Below are 23978 nucleotides of genomic sequence, written 5' to 3' on the forward strand. Positions count from 1 at the left end.
CTTCCTCAAGCCATAACTTGAGCTACGGTGCTCCGATTGACGAGTCATTTACTGCCACACGAAGCTCTTGTCGATCTCTTCATTTCTAACTAAGTTTTTCTGGTAAGAAATTGAAACTCGCACTCCAATTTCTTTCCCTAACATTTCCACAATTTTGGGTTTGGTTTTTGAGTAAGTTTTATGATTTTGTTTGTTTATGGGTGATCTAGCACTGGAATGTTGTTGGGTTTTACCCCTAATCTCGTTGGATAAGGTAAGGTCTCACTAAACCCTTGTGTTTAGTTATTTTTATGAACCCTAAGTTTGATGTTGGTATGTTGTATGATGTTAGATTGAGTTTTGGTGTTTGTTGGAGTTGGTTTGAAGCTTTTGGATCAAGCTTGGTGACTTCATTTTGGTGTATTGTGCATATTGGGAATCGGCTAAGGTATGATTTCGGTTTTTTCTATGTAATGTGTAATTTTTTGGACACTTAGGCTAGTGGCCTTTAAGATAGGATTGAATTGTATAAGTTGTATGAAATGCTCTTTTGATGTGGATTCGTTGTTTTGATATGAAGTTGGTATTGATGATAAGTTGCGATATTTGTTGATGTTGGTGATGATAATAGATTTTGGTTGAAAATTAATGATGAATATTGATGTTGTTGTTAATGGATGGCAAGCGTTGATATTGTTGATAAATGATGTGGATTTTGAGTTTTGATGATGATATCTTGATGCTTGGATTGATAAGTGTTGAAGGAGTTGATAAGTTGGAATGTTAAAGGTTGGATGTGGTATAGTTGAATAATGATGGAAATTTATAAGTTTTGGTGTGATTTAGGTTGAAATTAGAGTTGGATGAGGTGAGTATTAAATACTTTAGAAGATTGAATGATTGATATGGTTGATGAATGTTTGGTATGGATTCTTGAGTAGTTTTGGTATTGTTGGGTTGTGAATAATTTCGTTTTGAATTGAGAGTTTTGGTAAAATTGAGTTTTTAAGGTTTTTGGTAAAAACGAATTTTGGGCCAACTTTGGCGGATTATATCTTGAGCTTCAGTTTTTGAAATGGATTGAATTTTATATCAAATAAAAGATAATTAAAAGAGCTTTAAAACGGTATAGATTTTGTAGAAATTGGAATTTTGTAGAAAAAGATATGATCGTTGAAATTTGGTGTCAAAAATATGAAATTATGTGATGTTGTAGAAATTGTGAGTTTTGGTTTGTGTGCATGCGCACACTGTTGTGCGTGTGCTCTGAGCAGGGGCCATGTTTTCACTTGTGTAGATGTGTGCACACACACACCCTGTAATTTTTAGAAAACGTGCATACGCACACTATAGTGCACACGCACACACAGGGATATGCCTACTGTTGAGAGCGTTCGCACACTCTGGTGCGCACACACCCTGCAGAATTTACAAGTTGTGCGTACGCACATCATGCGTACGCACAAGCTGGAAAGTGCCTTTTGTTGAGGGCGTTCGCAAGTATTCATTCGTGCAGACAAAATAGGAAATTTTACTTTGTGTGCGTACGCACATCTTTATGCGTACGCATACGTTGAGAAAATTCTTCTGGGCGTGCGTACGCACAACCCTATATGCACGCACACTGCCCTGTTTTTTTACAAAAAAACTTTGTTTTTAACTATTTTACCTTCCCGACAATCTTGTAAACTTCCGTAACGCTTATCTAGGATGTCTTAAATTATTTTTAGGCTTTGGAACATAGAGAATACTATAAGTAAGTTTAAGTAGATATTTTCTGGTAAAAAGTTTAGAAGATGGAGACTTAAGTTTCTGGTGTACTGAGGATGGATTAGTTGAGTGAGGTGGTGGAGTACTGTAATGATGATTAATGTGATGAGTTGTAGAATTACGGATTGATGGTGGTTGAGACGAGTTTAGGACTCGGAGTTGAGAGATTACTTTACTGAGTACTAAAAACAATTTGTGAAAGCCACTTTGTGAAAGCCACTGATATATTATTTTATGCTGAGACTGTTGAGTCGCTATGCACTTCGGGCAAGGGCTGTGGCAGTCTCCCGCTTGTCGAGGTCACGGCGGTGGCATAAAGACGGTGGTTAATCCCGCTTACATTGAGATTTGAGGGCTAGGGGGTGTTCCGCTCGCATAACCTTCTCTGCTGCATGAGTGGGCAAGGCCTATATCCTTGGCGTGGCAGATTTCTCTGCTGCATGAGTGTGCAGGGCCTATATCCCTGGTGTGGCAGAAAGGCTATATCCGGGAAGATGTGTCGGGTTGGCATTTATAGACCGACAAGTGATATCACGAGCTAGTAGGAAAGGCATTAATCATATGCATCTTCTACCTGTTTGTTTGCTTTGCTTAATTCTGTTATGTCTAAATGAACCACGTGTTTACTTGCTAATTGTTCTACTTGTTGTACATGTACTTTACTTGTGATTTATTTGTCTGCATTACTTGTGTTTTCTGCTGGGATTAAGGAGGTTCGGTAGGCGGTGGCGATGGGATCACATGGAGGTTAGGCTGACGAAGGCTGTGGGACAGCGGTGCTATATTAGTTAGAAATCGCTTAAGTTAGAATACCCTATTTACGGTTTAAGTTAATTATTTGTTTTAAGATTGAATATTCTGTATCGATGTGAAGTTCTAGGATTGCCTCTGGCGTCTCAGAATCTTATATCTTACATTACTGGCACTGTTACCATACTGAAAACCTCCGATTCTCATACCATATTCTGTTGTTATTTTTCAGATGCAGGTCGTAACCCACCTCGGTGAGTTAGATGATAGTGACAGGGCAGAGGATATTTATCATATTTGGAGTCATTTTGGATATTATCTTTTAGTACTCTCACTTTTGTATTTTATTTGCCTTAGAGGCTAACTTTAAGAGGGATATTGTATATGCTGTTTTGACTTGCAGAACTCTGTATGTCTGTATATAGTTAGTCGGCTTAAACTCCGCGGGCTAAGACTAGTACTTTATGACTATTATACTTATATATCTACTTATATCTTGTTATCTTGTATTTGTATCTTATCTTTTACGCTTGTAGTTATCGTGTGAATATTTCGCGCTTTTGTAACTCTGTTTTTGAGCTTATTTCTTCATCGATCTTCTAGAATTACTATTTCTATATATATATATATATATATATATTATTGTATAAGCTTTAAAATTATCGTGACCTTTAGTTATCCTTTATTTTATGGCATGAGGTAAGGCTTAGGGTAATTAGGGTGTTACAAACAAGGTTGGTCAATGCTTTATGTGAGGTGGGTGTTTTGACAACTAGGTCAAAACTTAGTTTAGAGAAAACTAATCCCAACTCGTTGATAACCGCATTGAGGTACTCCACAATTCTTGAAAGACACCCTCTGTTGACACGCAGGTCGGTGAAAGTTATTAGAATTCCTTTGTGGTAAGTTTTGATGATCCATCCTCGTTGTCGTCATCTTTTTCTCACAATCTTCCATAAGCTGGTTCTTGTTGACGAGTTCTACGAAATTCTGAAACTTCAAAGGCTTTAAAGAGTCCATTAGCTTATCACAAGGTCCTCCTTCATACTTCAGACATTTCCATTCTTCAAACTATCAGGATCTCCTTAGCAGATCTTCAAAAAAATGACACAAATATTCAAACTTCCAAGTATACTCAGCTACTAACATGTTTTGTTGACTCAATTGCATCAACTCCATCTCCTTAACTTTGTGAACAGACTTCGGGAAGTATTTCTTATAAAACTCCTCCTTGAAATATTCCCAAAGAACCTCCCTCATGTCTTTCTGTCACAACCTCTGCACTCCACACCACCGGTGCTCAGCCTCTTCTTCCAACACATATGTTGCGAACTCAATGAACTATACTTTGGATACCTGCTGCACCCTCAACGACTTCTCTATTCCTTGAAACCAGATATCCACCTCGGATACCATAAGCCTCCTTTTGAACTTGTGCGGGTTTACCTTCAGGAATGATGCCAGAGTCATTGGCTTGTCATTGTTCTCAACACTTCTAGTGTTGTTACCATCCTCCACATGTACCCCACTGCCAGACCCATTACGATCGCTGTTCTTATCTCTTAAACGGTCAATTGCTCGAACAGTAGTAATTGCCGTTTCATGCATAGCCTCATCCATGGTGTTTAGTGCCGCCATAAATGCATCGGGATCATGCGTTGGAATCTCTTAGAACCTCATGTCGTCCACTGCGACCTCGTCCCTGTGTAACCATCTAGACTTTGTTCACACCCAACAATCAACATTGAGGTGATCAGTCTCAACATGTTAAGTTAAAGTGTGAATAGTTCCTAAAATGGATACATGTGACAATCATGCAATCTATATCACAAGGATATCCTATAAGTATGAGACACAACACAGAGTATGCAATAAAGCATGATTCAGTCCATTCCTCAGGCTCTAACAGGAACGAACTGCTCTGATACCAAATTGTAACAACCCAATTTTCAGTACGTCATGATCATACTAAAAATCAAGCATCACTAACTTGCTTTCCTAAAAATTAACTAAATACTTATTATTTAGCCTCTAACCATATTAGTGCGAGATCGGTTTTTCGGAAAAAAAAACTAATAATTAAATAAGTACGATAAAATAACACAAACATCAGAGATAGAGATAATATATATCATACATACTATGTACATATATATATATATATATATATATATATATATATATATATATATATATATATATATATATATATATATATATATATATATATATATATATATACTACCATACAGGTCATAAGTTAGCGTACAACTCTTCACACCTTGTTACTATATACATAATCAACACTTCGGGTCCTGGTCTATATAGGAAGCCCCTAAGCTGGCACTTGAAAATTAGCCTAGTCAACTATATACATCCTACTCTCTCAGTGAGTCTCATCAAAAGTGAAAGACTAAACACAAAAGCTAGGCTAACACAAAAAACTCCAAAAAACTACATCCTCAACTCCCAAGCATCAATTGTTGCCGTAAAAAAAAATCTCAATCACATCTGAACATTTCTCAGGATCCTCGCCCTCATCATCAGAAATCTCAATAATCTCAAGAGGGGTCCTGACACTTGTACTACTGCTTTGGCCCACACTCGTCGGTCTATTAATAGAGGTGGTGTGCAACTCTTCAGATGAAGGCTCAGACGAAGACACTGAGATTTGCACTACAGAAATATCCCACTCAGGTATAAACTCTGGTACATGCTCCTCCATAGGCTCAGATTTAGGGACCACATGATCCTTAGGCTGATTAGGGTGCTGATGAGGTATAGGTACGTCATGGAACGGGTGAAACAGAGCATCGGGATGAAGCCAATGCAACGGGAACTCATAAGTCATATCGGGGTTGAAGAGCGGAGTGTTAATCGGACGGCGAAAAGGGAGGTTGGGTAGAACGTACGTACGGGTCCTAATCTCTGCAGCTACTACGTAAAACCTATGATGTACAAGATCCTCATATATACATGGAGGATTCATCTTGTAGAACAGGACGCCTGTCTCCATCTTATGGAGAAGGAAGGAAGGGGTAAGAATTGGGGGGTTCTTAGTAGGGTCGGGGTAGTTAGTTAAGTCAGGATTACCACAATTCAATTAATTTCAGTTAAATATACAAGAATCACAGAGAAATAGCCAGTCACAACAATTCAGATTACCATTAAGGAATGTACAAACACAAGAAGATAATCACAAACAATTTCACACTATCAAGTAAAATGCAAATGCGCATCAAGGATGATGCATGTCTAGTCCTATCGCAGGTAATGAGCTCATTTGTCAGTTTTGACCCGCACCCGACGCAATCCAACTCGCATGTGTCAGATAAGGCATTCCAACGAAATAACCTCTGCAAGTTTCTACTTCTTGCAGGCACTGATTCTCCAGCTGAAGTATGTCGAACATGACCTCTGCAAGTACTTGCAGGCGCTGATTCTCCAGCTGAAGCATGTGACCCCTCCTCCTGGAAGCCATTCCATATTTACGGGCGTCTCCGCACAATCATTCACATACAAAGCTCACGGCTTGTTAACATTTATCCTTCGACACTATAACCACATTATCGTCAGCTTCTCGTGACCTTCCCGAAATCACACGTGCCGATTTATCTTCTCTCTTTCTTCAGTCTTTTACTTATTTATCCTTAATAGTTCAAACTATCTTCATACTGTTCTCTCATCATCCACTAAGTATTTTATGGAAAGAGAATCATAAGATTCTTAGGTTAACTTTATGACTCTAAATCTTTTAAAAAGGGTGTTCCCTTTTTTTTATTTTGTTCTATCTTACCATTGATAATATCGATAATAATAATATATTTACTAAATAATATTCTTAATAAATTAATAACAATAATAATTTTCTTTAATACAAATAAAATAATTTAATTAATAAATAGCATTTATAACTTCCTTGAGGACTTAACTCTTTTAAGCTTTACTTCTAAAATTTTATTAATTATGTTTTAAACCTCAAACTTTTAACTATTTTACTTTTAATCCAACATTTCATAAAATTATATTTGAAACTTCACTCATTTAAATATTCCTAAAGTAACTCTAGACTTTTATAAAATACCCATCTTACTCTTGTACTTTAGTTATTGAACAAAATACCCAAAATCTTATATAATTATAAAATTTACCTCGATCTTTGATTAAAATAGAATTTTACCCTTCAAACTAAAACTCAAACACTGATCTCTCCTTTTTCCCAAATCCGAAACCCTCATTCCTTTTCCTTCAAAAATATTTTTTTTAAAATTAATTCGTTTTTGAGTTTTACAGTTACTGATTTTTTACAGCTTTAATTTAATCTCTCGGCCCTTTAACCTCACAAATTGTACTCGATTTTCCAATGTAATCCCAGCCCCGGATTCTCCAAAATAATTCAGTTCTTGGATGCACTTACACTGGCCGAACCATCATCATCATCAAATAATCAATATATCATAAAAATTTAACATAAATTCAATCAAACTCAATCAATAATCAATCATAACATCAATTCACTTATCCAATATAAATGTAATCGGTGAGAAATTACCAAAACTCTATCTCTTTATGAAATCAAAACAACGAAAACTCCAGAGAAGCTTTTTGACCGAACTGCTTAAGAAGAAATCATCAGAAATCATCTTTGCCTCATAGAACTCCAATTGGCCGAACTCAAGGTGAAAGGGAGCTACGTCACCATCAATTTCTACCTAACAAAAGTGACGCCAACGTGTAGAGGGGGAAGATACAAACACTTTAATCAGTTTAGATTTTTTATTGGAGTTACAGATTATAAAAAATTGAAGTTGGAAGTTCGATATCCATGAAGGACATGTTCTTTCTCACTCTCAGCATCTCCCTTTCTTTTTCTTGGAAGTTCAGTTCGGTGGTGAATGAAGGGACACGAAGATGGTCAATGATATATATATATATATATACATGCATTATAAGGCACGTTTCATTTCTTTCTTTACTTAGTCCCTTTCTTTCTTTTTTCCCAAATGGCTTGGTTGATGATGATTAATTGGTGATAAGTGTGATTATTGGCTAGGTGTCATGGTTCATTAATAATGGGGTTGGGTGTCAAGGCCTGGAGCTGTTGAGTGTAACATCCTTACAATCAGAATGTCACGCTTCTGCATGCGCCACTCTGATAGCAAGAAGTGTTACGACAACTTCGTATACTTAATAATATAATAGGAGCCTTTGACTCAAAACTGTACCGCTAATTTTCTTTGAAAATAGAGAAAAAACTACTTTATCTTGAAAACAAACAAGCATATATCAATATACATAACTTATTATTCAAGTAACTTATATATATTATAAGCATACAACTCATACAACTCCTATCCCTCTTACAAATAATGTTAATGACGAAGGAAGAATAATAATAACTAAACTAATACATCCATATCGCATAAGCTAAACTTAACAACTCTTCATAAGCTTCTTCGTCCGTTTCCTGAAAAGATAAAACTGTAAAGGGGTGAGAACCTAACCACTTGGTCTCAACACGGAGTTTCCGAATTGTCATAAGATGATATTTAATAAGAAAACTGTTTTTCAAGCTCAGTAATTATCGTTGTCTTATGAATTTTTGAAAACAGATGGTTTAGCCATCCAAAAAAAATTTAAAAAAAAATCTTTTTAAAAGAAATTAGTTAATTATGAAAATCCTAAACCTTTCTTTTCATATAAGAAAAATCTTAAAAGTTTCCTAGATCGTATGAATAACCAACCTGTTCCAACCATAGGTTCATTAAGTCTATGCTGAACCAGCTTGATTTTTCATACTTCACTAATACTTCAATCAGAAACCAATCACAGCCTTCAACTTAGCGACTCAAACAAGTCAACAACCAAATCATCATCTCATCATCAATATCCAAACCCAGGTACCACAACAGAAACAAACACAGGAAAAACATACAAAGAAAACACAAGTATAGATACAGTTAAGCAATTAGGCAAATCCAAACAAATTCAAACTCAAGCAAAGCATACAAGTGCATATGATGAATGCCTATCGTATGGCTAATGATATCATCTGTCAGTCATATAGCCAACCTGACACGTCCTGGTAGCTAATTATAGACTGAAACATCCATGCAGAGCAAGTGGGTTTGAGCTACAGCCCCCTTACTACTACCCGCTTAACCCAAAGCCAGTGGAATAACCACTACTGCAGTTATTACCCGAGCGGGTGTTTAAACGCTCAACCTAGAGCAAGCGGAATAATCCACTACTGCTGCTACTACCCAGGCGTCACAATCACTGACCTGGAGCAAGCGGGATTAACCACCATCCTTGCTATTATCCAGGATCTCAAACATACATTCATTCAGTTTAAGTCAATCATCATTATTATCAAATCTCAAACATAGACCTGGAGCAAGCGGGACGAACCACCGTCCTTGCTACTACCCAAGTATCTCAATCAAATACAAATCTCATTTTCACATTCATTCTCATTTTCATTCAATTGTTCAAAAATCATACTCAAAAATCAATCTTCATTCTCATATTCATTCTCATCTTACCACTTATTACTTTCTTCAATAATTCAGATTCAAAATATAACTCATTTGTTTCTAAATAAATCAAACTCCAAAAGGTAACCCTTTTCTTAACAACAGCAAAAATCAACTTTAAAATCCTTAAAAATCTAAATCTTTTTAAATAACCATTTCAAATGAAATCTCCCATTTTTATAAAAATTTGGATAGCATCTCCTCTAAAATTCGGATTATGCCATCCTTAGGGGTCCCATCAAAACCACATTTTCCAACCAGTTTTCAACTGACTTCAAATATCAGTCCTTTCCAAAATCAAACAAAATTATGGTTTTGAATCTTTTCTAAAATCAAACATTTCCAAAATTAAACTAAATTCCAACATTAAACCTCTCTCAGTAATTCAACAATGATCAACTTAACAAACCAAAACAGCAAATCAGAATAACCGGCTTCCTCAATAATTCAATAAATAAGTCAAATAAATAATCACAGCTATCCAAATAGTTCAATTCAATTCATAGTTCAATTCAATTCATAAAGACTCGCGTAATTATACAAATATATTTTTTATACTCTTATCGACTTATAACAACTCTTGAAAGTAAAATGAATTTAAGAAAACGCCCCTCGTTAACAACGCAATCAAGACAACCGCAGCGGCACCAATCAAATAGCAGCCCCGATGACGGGTTTTTCATATGAGTTCTCTTCCTCCAGCAACAACACAGCAGCTCGGAACCCACATAGCAGCATCAAAATCATCAAGGATTGCTGCGACATTGGTTCCCAGCGACTCCAATAGCAATACCCACTGCGGCAGAGGCTCCGGTGACTGCAAAACCAGAAGCAGAGGTAGAAAAGAACAACGCAGAGCAAGAGCAGCATCAGCTTCCCTATTTTCTCTTCCATTCGCATTCCTCTCCGCGGTGGACCTTGGCGACAGCGGTGAACCCAGAGGCGGCAACAGCTTCCTATGGGGGCGGCTCGGAGGGCAACGATGACCATGGAGGCTCCAACGACGGTGACCAGCTTCGACAGAGCTCTACTGTCACGTTCTCTCTACTCCACGGACTCCTATCTCTCTCTCTTCGTACTCGTCGGCAGCGGCAGAAGTGGCGGCGACAAACCCTAGTAGTGGTGGCGGCGGATCGATTGCAATGGAGGCACGGTGACGTCCCCTTCTTCTCGGCCTTGGCTCTCCTCACGACGTTGTCTTCTTCTCTTCTCCGTGGCAGTGTTGACGGTAGCAGAACGGGCTCGGCGTGCATGGCGCGACAACCTATTGGACGGTGGCAGTGCGCGATGAGGACGACGGCGGCGGCAGCCAAGTGCGACGGCAGCGGCGCCTTCTTTCTCTTCTTCCCCATTTCTCCTTCCCGCGGTGCTTGACTTCCTTCTCTCTTGTCTCTACGTTTTCTCAGAAGGGGTGGGGTTCTAGGGTTTGGTTTTAGGAAATTAGGTTTCTGATATTCAATTTGGGAATTTAGGATTATGAATTAGGGATTTTGTTATATTAGGGTTAAATTAGGTTGTGATTTGGGAATTTAGGATTTAGGTAATTTTAATAAAATTAGGGAAATAGAGTAATTAAAAACTAATTTTAATTCAACACTAATATTTATAAAAATATTATTTATTTATCAATTTACAAGTTCATTTTTAAATAAATATTCTAATTCAATAATTAAAGATAATCAAATAAATTTCCTTTAAAAATAATAAAATAAAGGTAAAATTTTAATTATTTAAATTAGAGCATATAAAATCTTTATTATTATTCAATTACTATCGCTTTAAATCATAAATAATTTATTATTTAATTTTCAAAAATACGGGATCTTACACTGAGTCAGCGATTCAAGTTATAAATATCTTAAATGGATAATTATAAAAATTGGATATATTAAAACACAAGTAATAATATATTTAGGGGTTAAATATATATGAGTTACTAATATAAATGACATTAGTAACTTAAGGATGAAAGATATTTGATGAAGCATTAGCAACTCTAATAAGTTCATAAAAAAATACCGATAATTACTTATATCGGCAAATATCGGACTTGATAATAATAATATTATTATTATCTAGGCTCTATTATAATTATAGCGTATAAAATAAATTAATGACATAATAATAAAATTATATTATCATTTATTTTACTTCGAAACTTGGAATTGACTCATCGAAATAAAACTAATTGTTGAGAACAACATTTTTCGAAAAACATCATATTGGCATAAAAATTCGTGTTGTTACACCTGTCAATGTGGATAAGTTTTTGAAGAACACTGGCAAGGGCGATGATGTGTGGTGGCCATCTAAGATATAAACTTGATATAACGGGGTGGAGAGCTCGAAATAGGGAGGGAATGATGGTCAGAGCAGATCTCAAGGAAAATACAAGACCCAACCGTGAATACATGGATCGGTGGATGGGTGCGTGTAGGGTTCGATTCTTGTCATAGGGCGACGTTCTTGCTGACCCTAGAGTTGCAGCTCCCTGATGACATTTGAACGACAACTACACATCTTGGTGATCACATACAACTCCCACCAGATGCACCCACCCTGAGGCGAAGAGGTCAGGCCAGGCAGAGGGAGGCGAGGCGAGGAGTAGGTGACGAAGAGGTTCGTGGACCAAGTGCTAAAGAACTAAGGGCAATCAGGGAGAGTCATACTAGAGAGCAGAGGTAGAGGCTAGACATGGAGTCAGAGGAAGAGGTAGAGTTCGACAAGTATGAAGAGTTTGGAGATGACTTGTTCGAGGACATTTTTGGCTACTCACCACTACCACCAGGTCAACAATCTGCTACAGCCGCACAAACACTGACAGACACACAGTATGTCTTCCTGAGAGGCCATATGTCGTCAAGGAGGGGAAGGAGGTGGACCTGGATCAGATCTGGGACATTGCTCGCATAGATACTGCTGTAGTCCAGGGGTTGGCAAACCGATATCTCCAACATCATGATGTAATAGCCAACACCTTCTCAGCAGCACCACCTCCTTCACCACTACTGTCTCCTCCTCAACCCCACCACCTGGGGTCACTCAGCCGTGGGTACCAACGTATGTGTCTCTCCCTATGGTAGGCCAAAGTTACTAGGGATCTTCACTGCTTGGGGGCACAATATGCTACACCACCTTTAATGGACTATGGTCGGACAATGGATCCATAATACTCACAGCAACTACCTGGTAGCCACAATGCTACTAGTATCCACCATAGCCATAGTTGTATCCACCACCTCTGTTGCATCCATAGGATCCTCTACCACAGTTGTATGTGGCACCTCCATCATCACATCCTTAAGGCACCGTTTATTTAGTGGGTGTGTCCACCAAATTTTGAGACACGGTGACACACTCACACCCATGTTTCATGTTTGGTTTTCAAATACATAAAATAAGTAAAGACACGGTGGTACACAAATACATAAAATTTGTGTACTGCCATTTTATTGAGACACTAAGACACAAAGGTTAAGACACAAATTTTTTCACTTTTATCCTTAATAATAGTGATTGTAGTGATTTTTTTTTTGGGAGATAAGGATAATATTGGCATTTGCAATTTATGTTCTGTCTTATCTATAGTTACCAAACAAAGTAAAAATTTTGTGTCTCCTTATGTATATGTCTTCAATATTTGTGTATTTGTGTCTATGTCTTCACCCCTACATAAACCAAACACAGCCTAAAGACCTACCCACCAGATTCGACCACTGACATGCGGCACAGTTGGTCGTCTGCATCATCTGCCTCCCTCTCCCCCTCCCCCTATTTTTATTATTATGTGTTTAGTATGTTTGTGATGCTTATTTGTATCTCAACTTGATATTGAATGTATAGTTTGAGATTATGTTTGTTTGTTGTTGAATTCATTAAACCAGAGTTATTATTAGGTATTAAGTATGTTTATTATGCTTATTGGTGTTACAATGACATGAATGTGTTTCGCATATAGCTGAAAATTATTGTCTCATATGTATCATGTCTACGTATCTAACAACTTTTATACATATATATTTCGTCTTTGAAATAGACGATGTACGTTAAAAAGGATGGCAATGTTTTATGTCATCTACAAACTAAATACACTACTAATTCTTCCTTACTTATTCAATCATATAAAAAATTTGTCTCTATTATAAGAATACTTATAAAATATTTTAAGATTTAATAAAAATATTCAACTGTATAAAAATTCGTCTTTGTTAACAGAAATAACTAACATGCTAAACCAAAATGTTTTGGTAGTTTTAGTAAGAGTTGACATGACATGATTATAAGTTATAACCCACTTTTAAATTCCAAATCTTAATAACACAATTGAAGTAAACTGTCTAAATTACCCTTACCAACATTTTTTTATATTTGTCAATTTTTGTGACCTGAGCTTCTTATAAGAAAAAATTTAGGGATCAATATTTTTATTAAAATTTGGCTAATACGTAACCAGTAAAAGAAAAATAAATAATCTCATACTATTAGATGAAATTTTACACTATTAAAAATACCAATAATAACTAATTGATGACAACAAATCACAAAACTTGCTAGCCTCTTAGCACTCCTCCTTCTTATAATAATGTAGAACTCGCAAACTAAATAGTCTGTGCATCAAAAGTAATCGTGAAGTCACCGTCACAGGCACCCAATCATTGCCATTGACACGCGAAGCATTTACCTGGATCCCGGATTATAGTAGAGAGTAAATATATACAACATTTAGGGCCCTGTTAATCCTTATTATGTCAAGTTGAAGATGAAGATGAATCTCAAATATCCAGACCGATATCCCATGTTTTGCTCTCTTTACCGGGTAGTAAAATCGATACTTGAACTTATCATTTGAATTTCTAGTGTATAATGTAATGAAGCATTATATTTGTACAACGTCAGTTGAATTTGAATGTTGTGCATGACCTTTTATCAGTGGGACTATGGGGTTGGCTATCCTTGAAATGGAAATAGCTAGATAATGTATAGAATTTGTCTGGAGGGCTATGAAATTAAAATTCACTTAATAGTTAGAATTTTTTTTCTTATTTTGGAATAACTAAAAATGAATAATTTAAATTTTTTTGAGATTTTCAATTCTTATTTTTCCTTCATTTATAAATCATACTAAAAGGATCTATTTAGATCCATCTCACATTTTTTAAAATTGAATTCTATTCTATTAATATATCATAGACATTTCAAATCATAGAATTAAATTTCAAATAGAAATGAATTCTTTTCTTAAAAGAAATAGAGAGTTAACCACCAAAAAAGCCCCCGAATTATTTAAACGCTAATAAAAATACACTCGAATTTTACTATCGATAAAAATGCCTTCAAATAATTTAAAAATACAACAAAAATATCCAACAGTAAATATATATTTTCAAAAAATACTTTAGAGATTGAATTTTGATGCACTTTTTTGCAAGAATTATTATAAAAATAAGATATTATTATACTTAAAATTTGGTGATTTTTCGTTAAGTATATATGTTTTTATAATTTTTTTGTTAACAACTAATAATGCTTTTAAAAAATCACAAAAATAATATATACTTAACAAAAAATTACCAAATTTTAAGAATAATAATATCTCATTTTTCTAATCATGCTTTCAAAAAATCGCATCAAAATTCAATCTCTAATGTATTTTTTAAGAAATACATATTTAATGTTAGTTTTTTTACAAGATTATCTAACACTAAATATGTATTTCTCAAAAAATACATTAGAGATTGAATTTTGATACAAATTTTTTCAAGAATGATTAAAAAAATGAGATATTATTATCCTTAAAATTTGGTGATTTTTCCTTAAGTATATAATTTTTGTAATTTTTTTGTTAATAACTAATAATACTTTTAAAAAATCACAAAAAAAAAAGATATACTTAGAAAGAACTCATCAAATTTTACGAATAATAATATTTCATTTTTTTAATTATACTTGCAAAAAATCATATCAAAATTCAATCTCTAAGACATTTTTTAAAAATATATATTTACTGTTGGACATTTTTATCGTATTTTAAAATTATTTAAAAGTATTTTTATCGATTTTAATCAGCGTTTGAATAATTTAAAAGTATTTTTGGTAGTTAACCCAAAAAATAAAATTATTTTCTCATATTAAATGGTTTCAAGCTCATAATGTTTAGACTTTAGAAGCCATAATATAAGAAGTATATAAAGTCATAACTTGCTTATAAGAAACCATAATGCATTTGTTTTTTTATTTTGTATTTTTTAATTAGTACCGCAAAATAAATACATAACTTTAGATATAATAAAAGTTTTATTGTTGCTCCGTATAATTTTACTAAATTTTTAATTAAGTCTCTATATTTTTTTAATTGAGTGCCTATACTACTTTTAATTTTACAATTAAATTATTTTTATGTCAAAAATATTAAAATTATCAGAATATTTCTCCCAAAATACATGCGGTCAAATATCTAATTAAATTTTTAATTATGAATACCTTCCATTTTTAAAAAAATATTCAGTTGACTCTAACATTTTTTATACTAGTTAGGAAGAACTTAATTGACTAAATATAAAATTAACAGCAGTGTAAGAACCAATTGAAAGAAAAAAAAATATAAACCTAATTACAAATTTGATAAGACTATAAAGACTAAGAGAATAATTAAACCTATAATAAATATATAATCATAGATATTATATACAAAATTACAAAAGTGAAGTTAAATAAGATAATTTTGTGTTATTATCTGTTCAGTATTACTCAAATAAATTATACCAAGAAGTCAAAATTTCTTTTTTTATTAGATAGGGTCAACCATAAAGATCACATAGCCTAAAATAGTTAAAAACTTAAAATGATAGTATCGTTATAACTTCATAGGATTTGTACATATAGAAAAAAAATTATTGCATGCTTATAACGCATTTAAGTAGATTGTGATCTATCAGTTAATAAGGTGATATTTTGAATAATAAAAAACAAAAAACTAGAATCGGCGGATAGAGCACATTGCACCTAAATACTCCATCAGCATGCAATAATTTTCCAGCATGAAGCATATTATGCAGATTAAGTCTAGTTTGTTTCATAATTTGACACCATAAGGCATATAAAACCATGTCAATTCTAACTTGTCCTAATTAAAGCGAATCAAGCATAGGAGAATTGTTGTTCTGAATTTGCATGGTGACAATTGGGTCCATTGGCCTTGTTTTGAGGAAATCTGAGTACCATTTAGCAGAGAGTTTGGGTTTCCTACTCAAGCTTGGATCCTTCAAGTCAACGAAATATAGGCCATAGCTGAACTCATATCCACTCAGTAACTCAAATGCATCCAAGAAGGACCATACAAAATACCCTTTTACATTTAAGCCACTCCTTCAAATATGTTTGTCAAGGAAAACTATCAATTAGCTTTCATTAATCAATTGATAAAGTAGTTTAAATTCAAGCAAAGAAGTACCTCACTGAATCAAGCATGCAACCAATGTATTCTTGCAAGTACTTCACCCTTGGCCAGTCATCTAGCGACGAGTTGCGCGGCATTTGTTGTCCTGCAAAGGTTGTCTTTAGGCTTTAAAATTTGTAAAGAGATTTGATCCTTAGGGTGCGTTTGGTTTGTATTTTTATTTCCTTTTTTTATTTTCAGTATTTTCTGTTTTTAAATTTTTATAAAGAAAAAAGAGAAAACTGAAAACACTGAAAATAAAAACAAAAAATGAAAATGTAAAGGTAACGCACCCTTAACTTAATCATAAAAAGAATGTATATGCTCAATTGTTCTCACTTTAAGGAAGAGAGAATTGTACCGTTTTCGTGTATGTAAAGCGGAAAATTGCCATAAGTGTTCTTGAATGAGTCCAGCACCCCTTGCAAACTCCAGGGTGTGATTGGAACCTAATTTCAATTAGCTGTTTAGTGCAAACAAATAAGATCCTAATTTTAAAAAGAAAAGAAAAGAAAGAGTAGTTCCATGTTCCTGGTTCCTACTAAATTCTTACCTCCTCAGAAGATGTTCCATCAGGAACTGCCACAACCAAAGAACATTAGTTAGCTAAAGAAACTAACAAATTATACAAATCTTCAGGAATGTGCTGACTTACACCTAAGTATAGAACTAAAGACTGTATGCTGATTTTAATTTCATGATTAATAATGTAGAAAAATTAATCTATACATCAGTTTCTGAAACTAAAGTTATGAATTGTTGACTAATATATATATATACATGAGACAGTTTGTAACATTAACATACATATAAGATCGGCTGCCATGTCTGCCATGTAATCTCTATGATCCACTTGCACATTGTTCTTAACAAAAAATGAGTAATAAAAGTTTATTCCTAGAAAGTCCATTGAGTCCTTAACCAGATTCGATTCCTTTTTCGTGAAGGAAGGAAGCCTCGAGCGCACGATCTTTTTCATTGTTTCAGGGTAGTCCCCAAATATAAAAGGATGAAGATACCTGTAATAACAGATCATACACAAAATCTAATGTAGTAGCAAAGCACCTAATGTAACAATTAATGTAATATTAAAAACTATGAACTTTGTGATATATATAATTAACTAGCTGGTCTAGGGTTGTAAGTTTGTAACTTACCACCCATGATAGAAATCTTGAACTCTTTGTGTAGCAGTGATATCTTCACTACTATTTGTTTGTGGAGCAAGACCAACAGTAAGGATATTAAACCCAACAAACCCATTCTGCATCCCCTGCATTTAACACAAATCAAATGAAGATTAGCATTTTGTAGTATTTACTTCCAAATTTCAAATAGTAGAGTAAACTATTATTTTTTACTATGAAAGATTTGAACACTGACAGTTTTAACTATGAAAGATGTAAATTAACTTGATACTCATAAAAGATTGGTTTAATTAGACAAAACTAGCCAAAGAACTATCCATTTTTTAAAACTTTGTCGAACTAATCTAATCTTTGAAGGGTATCGAGTTAGTTTGTATCTTTCCTGGTTAGAATTGGCAATAGTTTACCCCGGAGAGAATCTCTAAGGCTAATGAAAGAACAAAGCAGAAGGGTGAATGTGGCACATGATATGCATTTTTAGTACCTTATACTTGTTCCTATACAATCTAGAAGCTGATCCATGTGCTAACAATATATTATGAGTTACCAAATATGGCTCAGTTGAGGAATTTCCTTTAGAGCAGTTAAAGTAATGGGAAGGAGAACAATGTTGTGGCGGCAACATTCCTAAATCATAGCCGAAAATCGCAAACACATTAGCTTCATTCACTGTGGTCCAATACTTTACTCTGTCACCGAATTCTCTGAAGCACACATCTGCATATTCTGTGAAGTCTTTCCTACAAGCACACATCCTTAGATACATTAACTGATCCAACAATACCATTAACTAGATTGCGACATTGTTATAGGGAAATGATCACATCAAGTTTGTGAAGCATACACAATTCTCCGGCTGACCCATCCGCCGTATTCGTCCTCCAGTTTTTGTGGAAGGTCCCAGTGGTGTAATGTCACATGCGGTTGAATTCCTACAAGTTGAAGCAAACATCATCAAAAATGTATATATCAGCATTCAGCATATAACTTGAAAGTTTGAAGAAAATCTCTTAGGAATTAATCAAACTATAAATATTGTGAAATCAAGCCTTGAGAATAACCATGGCTTATGAGTTCATTGATAAGGTTGTTGTAATACTGCAATCCCTTGGGATTGATTTCTCCTCTTCCATCTGGTAACACATAAACATGATGGTCAAAATCAAATATAGCATTAATTCCGAGTTCATTGAAAAATTAATGTATTCAAATTAGTGGACGGAGCAGAGTGGAGATATATCATATATCCTCCCTAATCAAACAAAATCCATGTCAATCACAGAAAACTTTTGACATTATTTTAGTTTTAGACATTGATTGAAGAATCTCTGATAGACAAAAGTATAGTGACCTTACCAGGAATAAGTCTTGACCAAGATATGGAAAGTCTATAGGCATCTAAGCCCATGTTAGCCATGAGTTGAACATCTTCCTGGAAATTCAATTCATGAATTCAAATCAAAACTCATATTCTTCATCTGCACGTGTGTGCCATAGTTCTGTTACTCCATATAGAGATATATACCTTGTACTTATGATATTGATCACAAGTAATGTCTCCATCACCATCATACAAATTCCCTGAAAATATATTATAGTACACAATAAATAACTAATAAATATTATCTAAGAAATGACCCATGTTATGATTATGACTATTATATATGTTTCTAAGGACAGTACCATTATCAGAATGGGCAAAAGTATCCCATATGCTAGGCTTTCTTCCATCTTCATTTGCTGCACCTTCAACCTTTAATTTTCACACACAATTATAAATAGATGCATGCAGGTGAAAAATTTAGAAACATCAACAGCTTTCTGGAACTACAAGGGAGAAGAAAAGAACCTGATAAGCTGAAGTTGATGCACCAAAAACAAATTCAGTTGGAAATTCATCTTTGCTCAAGGTATAAACACATGAAGGGAGGACCAACAGTGCTACAAGAACCTCTGCACATAGTAATAATAACTCTACCTTATCCTTCATGATTATCAAAAGAGATCAAGATTCTTATTGCTGGTTTCTTCAACGGTGTTTTTTTTTTTGGTACACATATTTTGTTGCATTATTTATTTATTCTTATTAGCATCTTAATTACTAAAGGTCAACGTCGTTATGTGCCTTTTGTAGTTTTGTTGGTCCCAATACATATATAAGCTTACATTAATATCTTATTTTTGATGTAGTAGCTACGTAGATGGCAAGTTTTCTGTTGATGCTACGTGTTCATTAGTCTTTGTTCCATGGCTATGATAGTAGAATAAATAATTTAAAAAATTACTCTTATTTGTACTCCTCCAAAAAAAAGGTGACTTTGTATTTGACTATTTTTGTTTGTTTGGATTGATGGGTGTGAAAAACTGGTATGGTTACACTGACACACAAATAATTTAGGTATATTTACTTACGTGTGTTTGGACAACTTAAGCACCAGACACATTTTTGAAATTGGCTTTAAATATTAAAATCGTTTTTGAGATTTCAATTACATTTCTAAAATTTAAAGGCGAAGCTAGTATAAAATTAAAGAGATTAAAATAAAAAGATTTTTGAGTAAAGTACATTGAAAGAAAAAAAAAAAAAGTATGTTCTATCATTTTAAAAGTTTTAATTTTTTGTTTGGCTATTTTTTTTTATGAATAGCAAGAGTAATTCTGCACTCAAAATCATGTTTATAAAAAGCAATCATTCTTAGTTTTCACTAACGGATTTTTAGTCATTTGAAATTCAATATTTATTTTTTTTACCAACTTTATCCTTTATACATGTTATTGTATTATTTATGAAATTCTTATTATTTCTCTCTATATGAATTCTTTTTTTTCTATTATTTATTATTTATATTTTTTATTAACTTTTTGTTTGACATTATACACTTTTATAATTGTAATTTTTGTGTATTATATTTATTATTATCTTTTTATAATATAATTTATTGATTCCATTAGGTAAAGTAAATTAAATAAAAAAATTAACCATAAATAATAATGATAGTAAAAAATTATAGCGTACTAAAAAAGAGTACTAAGAGTACTAAAAATATACTAAATAAAAAATATATCAAAATAGTATAAAAAAATTAAACATGTATAAAAATTAACATTATAATTTAATGTCATGTCCTTTTTAGTAATTATCTATCTAAAAGTAATTTTGACTAATATTATCCAAACAATATTTTTTTTTTATCAAAATCAATTTTGGTATAGAGTTGCCAAACATAAATCATGTTGACAAAAACTTATTTCTACCCAAAATCAATTCTATAAAATCATTTTCATTCAAACTCAGTTTGACAAACGATAATTCAAACACACACTAGGTCCCTGAATATTTTGACTTCGGACTAATTAACCCTTGAAGAAAACAAATACTAATTTAGTCGTTTAGGATAGTAAATGGTGGACAGATTATGCCCTTTTATCAATTTATCACGTAAAACTTAATAGTGGTACTTATATCCGTTAACGACTGTAACATGTCTATTTATAAAAGATTGTTATGTAGATAACATCTTTTGGAGTAAAACTTCACCTAATTTAGTAGGATTCGCGATAAATAGAAAGCAATTGAATGCTTCATTATTCAAAACTACATTGTTTCTATCCTCATATGACAACAACGGTACAACACCATTGTAGATAATGAAATACAAGGACAATTCCATTTTATTTCGCACTATCCATTGACTAAAAAATATACATGTCCACTATTTATTATTGTGGATGACCTAATTAGTACTTTTTTTCAAGGACTAATTAGTCCTAGCTCGAAATTATTGAGGATCTAATTGTTAATTTACTCAAATAAAAATTTTAAGGGAACTAAACTACAATTTACACATAGTTTATAAGGAAATTTAAAGTTTAGAGGGCCATTGTCCCTCTTGACATATGAGAGGCTCTGTCCTTGTTGAGATTAGTAAGAGTACACCACGTTAGTCTCTGACTCCTGGACTCATCTTCTGTTAACCGCGTGCTAATGTAGTTTGATGATATAGATTGTTAGTGACACGTCACTTCATGGTTTAGTCATGTGTAATAGTATGATGACAGGCCGATCAATGACACATGGTTGTTGACGTAGATGGTTGTACCACGTGTCACAATACTATTTGGCCATATATCTACTTGTGCCACGTATCACAATATTATTTGTTCATGTGTCATCTGCTATGTTTTCATTACAGATGCACCAAATTAGTCCCTGAACTTGCACTAAATAACTCATTTTAGTGCTTGAAATTGAATGTCGTGTATCAAGTTAGTCTATTCACTAGTTTTTTTCTCAACCTTTTTTTATAAATTCAAATTCTCAATATCTATGAATGCATTCATTCTAATTATATTTTTTACATGTTATTTAAATACAAATATTTTTTATAAATATTTTTAAAATTTTAGTTTTAACCTGTTTTGTCAATTTTTAGCAAATCGATGGTGGTTCAATATCTAATGGTCTGGGAGTGAAACCTACTCCTCTTTACGAGTACTAGTTTTCTAAAAGTGCATCAAAGACCCCTTAATTAGACAAGATTCGAGAAAATCTGAAGATATAAATAAAGACTTTGAAAATAAATTGACTGAAATTGAAATGGATTGTATTGAATTTAAAGAAAAATAGTAAAATGCCTCCGATTGAATCGAAGGACTTCTGAAACGGGAAATAAAGGTTTCGAAACATAAAATTGAACAAGTAAAGTAAATGTTGCTTGAAAGATAAACTTGCAAAAAAAGTAAAGTTTGCAAAAAATATAAACAAAAAGTAAAACAAGTTGAAGGAACCCTATAGAAAATTGACTCGAAGAAGACTCAGAAAGTCACTGGGATATGAGTGTGCGTGAATAATTTCTGAAGCAAAGTTCCAACCCTTGCATCTTCGAGCCTTCTTCTATTTATAGCCACCTCCTAACCAATCGAATTGAAGTATAGCTCCCACGTGCGTGAAAATATGTACAACTGTTCCCACTTCTTTTGCTTGATCATACAATGTCTTGGAAAACAATTTTTGAATCCCGAGGCCTTCGATCTACTTCTTCGATCAACTTATAAGCCCATTATACTAATCGGGCTTTTACTCGATATCTCCAGTCACAAGACCTTCTCGATGTAAATTTTCTTTCGAGAACTCACTTACTAATTCTCAAATAACTCCCTTCTTCGAATTTAATTATTATCAATCAATAAATTGCCCCGTAGGATTAATGTGTTACTCTCAATATCACCTTAAATAAGAAACCCTTAATCCTAAATATGCTATTAACGTGAAGCATTTAATTAACCATAAATGACATTTATTTTTCTCCATTCGCTTACATCCGTTCGACACGTTTCCCATGATCTTCAATCTCTCTCCACCACTTCACCTTCTTCAGGAAGTTACCCCAATTTCAAAATTTTTTAAAACTTCCTTCTACGAAACGGCTAAAAACACCTCTGCTTATCAAATTAAATTTTCTTACCGTCATCTCACTTCTTGAATTTCCACTTTCTAAGAATCTAACCTCTTCTTCTTCTCTGAGCTTTCTATTCAACCTTCTTGCAACTTCAACTTGCCATCTACTTCTCAATCTACTCAACAATGGCTTTCCCTTTGGTCTGTAACACTTCTACTACCCAGGATAAGGGCAAAGGTCCTATGGCTCGTGATCAAGCTCCCCCAACCTTGCAAATACTCAACCAGATTAACAACGAGATCATCGAGGATCCTTGATGAGAGGACTTTTGTGTGGTTTAGAATTTTACAAATGAAGTCTCGTTGTAAGTATAGTTTCTAAACCAACAATAGTCCTTTCAAACAAAAATTTGTTTGTCACAAATAACAAACCCCTAAAATCTATAAACCGAAGTATTGAACCTCGGGTCGTTCTCCCTAAGAATTACAATAAAGTGCCTTGTTATTGGTTATGAGGTATGTTTTGGAGTTTTTTGATAAGAGACATGAAAGATAAATGACAAGGAAGTAAACTAATAGCTAAAAAGATCTTGGCAAGGTTTGGTGGTCAAGGATCTCTATCCTAGTCACTAACCACAACATGAGAATTGACAATGATCAATCCCACTAAGTTAACCCCTAACTAATAGTAGAGGAAAGTCAAATGAGCTATATCAATCCAAGTCCATAAATCCTAGTTCTCCACCAAATCAATTAGTGAGATCTAGAGTTAATGGCTCCCAATCGTCAATCACTTGGACATTAGTAACTCAAGAGTTCCTAAGTTACCTTCCCAAGGCAAGAGCACTAAAATCTACTCTAAAATCCAACCAAGCATTTTATCAAACACTTAGAAGGCATAAAAAGAAAGCATAGTAAAATTGCAAGAAATATAAATCTACACTACTCAATTGCAAGAAATT

The 23978-nt window shown here is 33.8% G+C and overlaps 1 protein-coding gene across 1 annotated transcript; it reads right to left on the bottom strand.

Annotated features, from left to right (window-relative positions):
- Nucleotides 1-15791: 15791 nt before the first annotated feature.
- Nucleotides 15792-19850, bottom strand: LOC107639567 (beta-glucosidase 10). The gene is made up of 13 exons (XM_016343107.3): nt 19468-19850; nt 19302-19371; nt 19144-19199; nt 18975-19050; nt 18680-18751; nt 18463-18550; nt 18103-18358; nt 17628-17743; nt 17278-17489; nt 17024-17049; nt 16832-16919; nt 16486-16576; nt 15792-16400 (listed from the first exon to the last, which is right to left on the bottom strand). Exons 1-13 carry the CDS (start codon nt 19606-19608, stop codon nt 16163-16165), a joined length of 1530 nt encoding a protein of 509 aa, XP_016198593.1. The 5' UTR covers nt 19609-19850; the 3' UTR covers nt 15792-16162.
- Nucleotides 19851-23978: the final 4128 nt, after the last annotated feature.

This window comes from Arachis ipaensis, chromosome B4, assembly GCF_059453495.1.
Source record: "Arachis ipaensis isolate K30076 ecotype BB chromosome B4, ASM5945349v1, whole genome shotgun sequence".
In the NCBI taxonomy this organism is placed as follows: domain Eukaryota; kingdom Viridiplantae; phylum Streptophyta; class Magnoliopsida; order Fabales; family Fabaceae; genus Arachis; species Arachis ipaensis.

What these genes read in the sequence shown, in the direction of transcription:
- LOC107639567 (XM_016343107.3), bottom strand. Translation starts at nt 19,608, where the DNA reads ATGAAGGATAAGGTAGAGTTATTATTACTATGTGCAGAGGTTCTTGTA. An exon ending in CATCAACTTCAGCTTATCAG is followed by an intron (nt 19,372 to 19,467) that starts GTTCTTTTCTTC and finishes TGAAAATTAAAG; the next exon opens with GTTGAAGGTGCAGCAAATGA. An exon ending in TGCATGCTTGATTCAGTGAG is followed by an intron (nt 16,401 to 16,485) that starts GTACTTCTTTGC and finishes ACATATTTGAAG; the next exon opens with GAGTGGCTTAAATGTAAAAG.